Genomic DNA, 6993 nt, shown 5'->3' with positions numbered 1-6993 from the left:
AACAATCTGAACAGCGTTCCTGGTTTGAGAGCAGCCTATTTTCTGCATTCCATGACTGAGCAGTAGCTGGATTGGCAATCTTGACGGATAAACCAGAGCTTACAGCTTAATAATGTCCGAGTAGCTGTCAAAACTAGCTTGTGATTTTGTGATAATAATCTGTCAGGAAACTAAATTTTACAAACAGATAGCCCGCTATTTACAGCAATCAACCATGATTAACAGCGTTTAAAATTAGAGGAAATCACCAGTGTGCACCTCAAATGAAAAAAAGAATAGCCATTGCGTATTTAAATGGGAAATCGTACAGGAATCTGAATTCTGAAATATACAGTAGAGGGCTGGCTGTCAGAAGACGGATACCTCAATTCAAGCTAGATTTCAACTACACAGGCAGGCATGCCCATTCTAAATTCATGCTTCCCTAATCACCCAGAAAAGAATACATTCAATCCAGATAATATGAAATCAAAAAACACTGCACAAAACACTGAATTTTGCGGAAGCACATAACAAATCAGGGCAGCAACGTGACTGCGTCTTCACAATAAGAACATTGGCTTCAAATGGGTAAAGGAATTTTGACTGATGGTTTCACACTTGTGTGCTCATGAGACATCTCCATTGCCTTGTGCTGGGGCCTTTGTCTAGAAGCATTAGCAAACCAACATTGGTGGCGGACAGCCCAAACATATACCTGCCATTACAAGATTCGATGAGATCAAACATCAACGCCAGATTTAGACCACAAATAATCCCATCAATGCTAAAAATACAAATCTTAAACATTATTTCTCAAAACTGAATCAACTGAGAAACTCAAGAGTTCAGGAATACTGTAAACATATGCACTTGCTTCTGTAAAAGAGTAAGTGAATCACAAATTTCGAAACTGGGAATGCCAGAACAATTACCCCTGGATTCATTCCCCTCTCTTTCTCCAATTTCCACGCAATTCCTTTCAGAAATTACAAGGATTTTACCTTCAAATTTGGAAAAAAATTTCTACCCCTGGTTCATTTTTTATCTTGCAAAATACACAGCAAATAAACCCAGTGGAATTTTTCACTCCTGATTTGCATGCACTTCAAATAATTCTGTATATACAATTAAATGGGAGCTGATTTGCATGCACTTCAAATAATTCTGTATATACAATTAAATGGGAGCACTAAACGAGAAACTATATTATGTCAAAAGTTTATAGCAATACACTTACTTGCTTCGTTGAGCTTTCTTTCTCCAGAAAACAAAGGACACAACCCACTGAACAAACAAAATGAATGGGGAGTTATTGATGCTAGTACAACAAATAACACACAGCACGGTGCTTAAAAAGTGGCATATGAGAGGAGAGCCAGGTAGTCATTAATGCGTACGAGAATTTAAAAGAGTGAGCAGCTGAGAGCTTTTGACAAGTGGAAGTCAGGAGAATTAAGGACAGAGAAAATGAAAATCCAAGAAAATAAAGAAAACATCAGAAACCCCCTTCAATAATTTTATCTTCTATATGTTCAAGCACTCAATTTACATCATAACTCAGATTTCAAGAGACAGTCTTCTACAATGCAGTTCAGTTTATTCAAATTCAAAGTTATTATCCAAGTCTAGTTCAGCCATACCCACAATAATGAAGAATAGAAGATTTAAGTGAAAAACAAAGTCGAGGGGAGGAAGCGCAAGTCAAGGAGAATTTGAAGTTAAGTACAGGACAAAAGAATAACAGATACAAATACTATAACGCAAGAACAATCACCAAAATGATTATGGAACAGCAGATTTGATGATATATTTTGAATACCAAAAAAGGCTGGGTCTCAGGATCGAAAGGCCAGACAATCAACTGAATGGAAATCTCTAATTTACAGGAAAGCATATTCATTTACACAAAGCATAAAGAACTACCTTAAAGATTGACATGAAGGAAAAGTTTCCAAGAAGAGATGGCTTCTTCACAGGCAATTTTCTTTCTGGAGACATTTCCTTGCACAGATGTTGAGCTATCTCTTTCAACAATACCATTTGGGCTTTATCAGTCCGCATTGAAATAATTGCTTGCCTCATAGATTCCCTGTCAGCCTCAAGTGCCTGAAGTCTCATGTAGAGCTTTTTTATGTCAGGATCACTAACATCAGGTTGATCCAATGTTTCTTTGGGAGTTGAAAGATACTCTTCATAAATCCCAATTCCAGCTTTTGGTTCTGTAACACCATTCTGTGAGACCCCGTTATGGATAGAATCGATGGTATAAACTCTGTCACTCATGTCATCTCTAAATTCCGATGAATTATCCCTCTTTCTTGAATCTGTGTAATCTTCCACTTGCAAAACACAATCCGTCTTCTTAAAGCTATTGCTTAACCTGCATCTTGGAGATTCAGTGACAAAATCTGGACCAACTTCTCTGGACATCCCCATCAATGAACTTGAACTATCTGCAGAGAACCTCCTGCTGTGCCTTGATCGCCTAGGAGAGTGGCCAACTACCACCTTCTCAAGAATATTCTTTGTACCAGAAAAATCACCATCCTGCTGAATGTTGCGTGGGCTTCTCTCCATCTGATAGATCCTATATTCCAAGTTCTTCAACTGCTCCCGACCATGTGGGGTCTCACTGAATGCATATTTCTCAACATCCACAATATCATCTTCACCCTCCATGGGATTTGGATTTTCATTCAAATTGCATTTCAGGGGTGGGTATTCATAAACTGGAAACTCTAATTGAGCCGCAACCAAACTTTCATTCATGCTTGTGTTGCGGCTAAACCCACCCCTCTCACCCCCCTCACCCTCTGCCTCTGCCTCTGTAAGGCCATAACTCATCATCCTATACTTGTAAGCCTGAATTTCACAAGTAAGTGATTGAATAGCCTGCTCTCTCTTGTACAAAAGATCTTCCAGAGCCAAAATCTCCTGCTGATCATGCCCCATCTTTTCCTCAGCAAACCGCTTAAATTGCCTTGCCTCCATTTGGATCTCTGCCTTCTCCCTCTGCAACCTCAATATCATTGACATGGCTTCATTTGCGGCTGAAGAAGCAGCATTCCTTTCCTCTTCCAATTCCGTGTACAAATCCTGCACCGTCTGCTGTTGGCTAGAAACCATCTCACGCAAAGCAGCACATTCATTCTCAATCTGTACTCGTGGGTTCGAGAAGGAATCAAAGCCAGGTATATAAAACCGATTTCCCTCCTCAAACTCATCATGTTTTCTTTTAACAGACCTGATCCAAGACCCTGAAGATGAACCGGTTATTAAAGAACAACTGCAGTCACAATTACAACACTTCACCAAATCCCTCGACGGTGAAGCCTGAGTCGAAAATACTTCCAAATCCATGGACCCGTTATCATTCAAAACTAAATACTTTCAACAAAAAACGATCCCAGTTCACATAGCAATCAAAGAGAGCCTTTTCCCTTGAAGCTCTCAATTTCTCCTCTCTCAATTGAATCTACAGATCTTTTCAGTTAGCAAATCCTTTCCTTCCTCAATCACACCTAAGACTCCTAAAAATAACAAAAATTACACGAAAATTACACAAAAACACAAACCCTAACAATAAAAAACAATCACAAAATCACTTTCTTTTCTGCAATGTAAACATTTTGCAGCTTGAAATATGATCGAAAAAAACACAAATTAACACTCTTTTTGGTATTATTATTATTATTATTTTTTAAAAAAGAGCATTGAAGGACACATTTTTATTTGCTAGACAGGTTGGAAAAACAATAATTCCAATCAAAGCAAACAGAATCTCACTCGCGATAGAGAGAGGGGGATTGTGTGTTACCTGGGCTTTGAAAAACCGATGCGGGTAAAATTGAGGCGAAGTTTCCCGAGAGAAAACAAAAAAGAAAAAACAATTTCCCACGAAAGAAACGAGAAAGTGAAGAGATCACCGGAGGCGGCAAAGAATGAGAATCCTAATCAAATTTTCCCGGGAAAAGAGTACAAAAAGAAGACGGAGAAATAGCGTTTGGAGGGAAAGAAATTGGAAGAGAGAGAGGGAGCAAGGGTGGGGAGAGAGAATTGGAAACCCTAGATTGTTTTTTATGTTTTTCCGCTCATACAACCTCTTAATGACTGAGTAGTTTGTTTTATGCTTCTCGATCTCCGTGTCCGGGAGAGAGAGAGAGAGCGATTTGGGGAGCAGAAAAGTGTACGTGGGGGAGAGAGTTTTATGATAATTAAATGATGATTACGTAAAAAGATTAGGTGGAGTGGGACCACCATAGTTAGCAATTCTTTTTTTACTTTTTACAACTCATGACTATTTTTTTATTTATTTTGGTTTTTACTATTTTTTTAATTTCATCTGTGGCTTTGGGTACCAGAAACAGACAGGGAATGATGATTAATTAGGACATTTCTACAGCTAATTCTATAGACCAATTCTATTTCTTAGATTGTATGATGTAGACATCCATTAGATAAGATATCACTCGGCTCCGAAATTCGTTGACTGCCCAGCACGCATTATTAGGCTAATTCTGTATTTGTTTTTGAAAAAAAAATTTAAAAAAAGATTAATTTTTTTTTTATGGTTTAAAAAAAAAATGAAAAAAATAAATTTAAAAAAAATATTATTTTAATACAATTTAATATAAAAATACTTTAAAAAATAATATCATTATAATATAAAACACTAACTAGGGTTCATTACTATCCTTAGAATGGGAAAAGCTTCTCATTACTGGTTTTATTTCTCTCATTTCAAATTAAGAAATGAATTCTATGAACAAAAACAATTTCTCATAAGATATAGGATACTGATATACTATATATTAATTAATAACATTATAGTATTAATGCTATACATATCAATAGATTTATGTTAACGAACATAGTTATATACTTTATGATAAAATCATATTAATATATTAATTTTTAGCTTAAACTTAGCTAATGATTCGTTTGGAAGAGTTGTGGCTGTAACTGTGATGATATTTTTTGAAAAATTATAAATTATAATTTTTAAAAATAATACATGAAAAATATTGTAATTACCAAATACTTAAAAGCATGATTATAACTAAAATTCATAACTATAACTAAATTAATGGTTTTTAAACAGGTAATAAGCTCATCTCATTAAGACTTAAGACTTGTTTGAAATTATAGCTGCGATTAATTTTTAAAATATTTTTTATTTTAAAATACATCAAAATAATATTTTTTATTAAAAAATTATTTTAAAATATGAGTTAGCTCGTATTTCTAATATTCTCTAAGAAGTGACTAGTAAGATAGGCTCAAAGCTTCTTGTTTTAAAGGTTACAAGTTAGTTTATTTTGCAGGTTTATGAAAAATTAATAAGAAGAAACAACTTATAATTTCTAAAATAAGCTAATTTCATGTGAAATTAATATCATTCTTCTTATGAAATAAAATTTAGTAATGAAATTAACAATTATGCATGTTTATAGCATGAATGGCTAAAACAATGTAATTATAATTTATTAAGAAATTCATGAGATATAATAACTTTATAAATCTTTTTATGACATTAGAGATGAGATCTTCACTAAACATTATTGTCTTATTAGTTTTATGCATGGAGCACTCCCTTTACATGCTTATAAGAGCAGGTTAAACGTAGATTTAACTTACATGAAACAAACTTATGTGAGATTATAATTAATTGAGTTTCAGATTTTTAATACTTAGTTCATGAGATAAAAAAATAGTCTAAATTAAATATAATTAACAAGAATATTATTTTTTATTAATTGTGAAAATATTAAATATTAAAGGGTCTTCTATTTTCAATCTCATTACTTTTTATATAAATTTATAAGAAATAAGTTAAAGAGCAGGTTGAATGTCAAACTTGCTCGAAAACTATATGAATATCAGCAATATTTCAAATTTTAGATACTTAGCTTAGAAAATAAAAAATATAATTAGTCTAAAATATTATAATTATATAAGATTATTATTATTATTAATTGTGAATATTCAAACCAATTTACATGCTTTTCAACTAATAATCAGAGACTCTAAAATAATTATTATGTAAATATTTAGTAGTTTTGAAGTTTGTAACACTCAAATTAGTAATATTTAAAAAATAAATTTAAAATTTAACAAATTAAATTATATTTTTTATATTTATATATTATTATTATTGGTTGCAACAATATTGAATTTTTGAGGATCTCTTATTTTCAAAGTCGAAGGGCACGAGGAATTTAAACGAGAATCAACTGTAAGGCCATGGGATGTGCATTTCTTCGCTTAGACACGGGTCCAAGCGAAGATATGCAATGGAGAGGTCAAAATACAAGATAATATATATATGTTTGGAAGTTGGAATCACGACCATGAACTCTCTCTCTCTCTCTCTCTCTCTCTCTATCCAATAAGAAATCTAGTCAAATCTTGGGATTATATAACAATATTCAAGTCAGGATTTTAAATTTATATAACATGGAGAAATGATTAAAAGGCTATACATTTATATAATAGTGTTTCATTTATTTTTAAAATTTTTTAGATTATTTTGATTTCTTGTTAAAAATTATTTTAAAAAAAATTATTTTAATATATTTCTAAACATTTTTTTTTAAAGTAACTACTACTATATTTTCAAATACTTATAAAGTTTTTTTAATTAAATTAAAGACTTGATTAATAGCTTAAATTATAAAAGTATAGTTGGTTGGATATAATGAATCATGTAATGTAACAAAATTTATATAATAACGCTTTCACTAAATTTTAAATTTGCTTTTTGTTTAAATTTATGTTTTTAGATTATTTAGATTTGTTGATGTTAAAAATTATATAAAAATAAAAATTATTTTAATATATTTTTAAGAAAAAACATTAAAAAACAACCACTATAATATTTCAAAACACTTATAGAGTTTTTTAGTCAAATAAGAGATTTGATTAATAGCTTAAATTACAAGAGTATATATCGTCATAAGATTGTCAAAAATGCTTTTTTGACATAACATGAAAAATACAATATAAACTTGG

General features: G+C 32.1%; 1 protein-coding gene across 2 annotated transcripts; it reads right to left on the bottom strand.

The window, feature by feature from the left end:
• Positions 1-259: 259 nt before the first annotated feature.
• LOC105138194 (myosin-binding protein (Protein of unknown function, DUF593)) lies at positions 260-4176 on the bottom strand. 2 transcript variants are annotated; one of them, XM_011044227.1, is made up of 4 exons: positions 3800-4176; positions 1906-3512; positions 1220-1266; positions 260-697 (listed from the first exon to the last, which is right to left on the bottom strand). In XM_011044227.1, exons 2-4 carry the CDS (start codon positions 3340-3342, stop codon positions 595-597), a joined length of 1587 nt encoding a protein of 528 aa, XP_011042529.1. In that variant the 5' UTR covers positions 3343-3512; positions 3800-4176; the 3' UTR covers positions 260-594. The 2 variants fall into 2 exon arrangements, with proteins under 2 accessions (XP_011042529.1, XP_011042530.1); XM_011044228.1 differs by lacking the exon at positions 1220-1266.
• Positions 4177-6993: the final 2817 nt, after the last annotated feature.

The sequence above is a fragment of the Populus euphratica genome, unplaced genomic scaffold (assembly GCF_000495115.2).
Source record: "Populus euphratica unplaced genomic scaffold, PopEup_1.0 scaffold74.1, whole genome shotgun sequence".
NCBI classification, from domain to species: Eukaryota; Viridiplantae; Streptophyta; class Magnoliopsida; order Malpighiales; family Salicaceae; genus Populus; species Populus euphratica.
The sequence above is the reverse complement of the archived record's forward strand: the minus strand, read 5'-3'. Positions and strand labels throughout refer to the sequence as shown.

Coding starts and splice junctions, on each gene's coding strand:
- LOC105138194 (XM_011044227.1), bottom strand. CDS start 3,342: ATGGATTTGGAAGTATTTTCGACTCAGGCTTCACCGTCGAGGGATTTG. Junction 1,267..1,905: donor CCTTCATGTCAATCTTTAAG/GTAGTTCTTTAT, acceptor TTGTTTGTTCAG/TGGGTTGTGTCCTTTGTTTT. Junction 698..1,219: donor AAGAAAGCTCAACGAAGCAA/GTAAGTGTATTG, acceptor TTGTAATGGCAG/GTATATGTTTGGGCTGTCCG.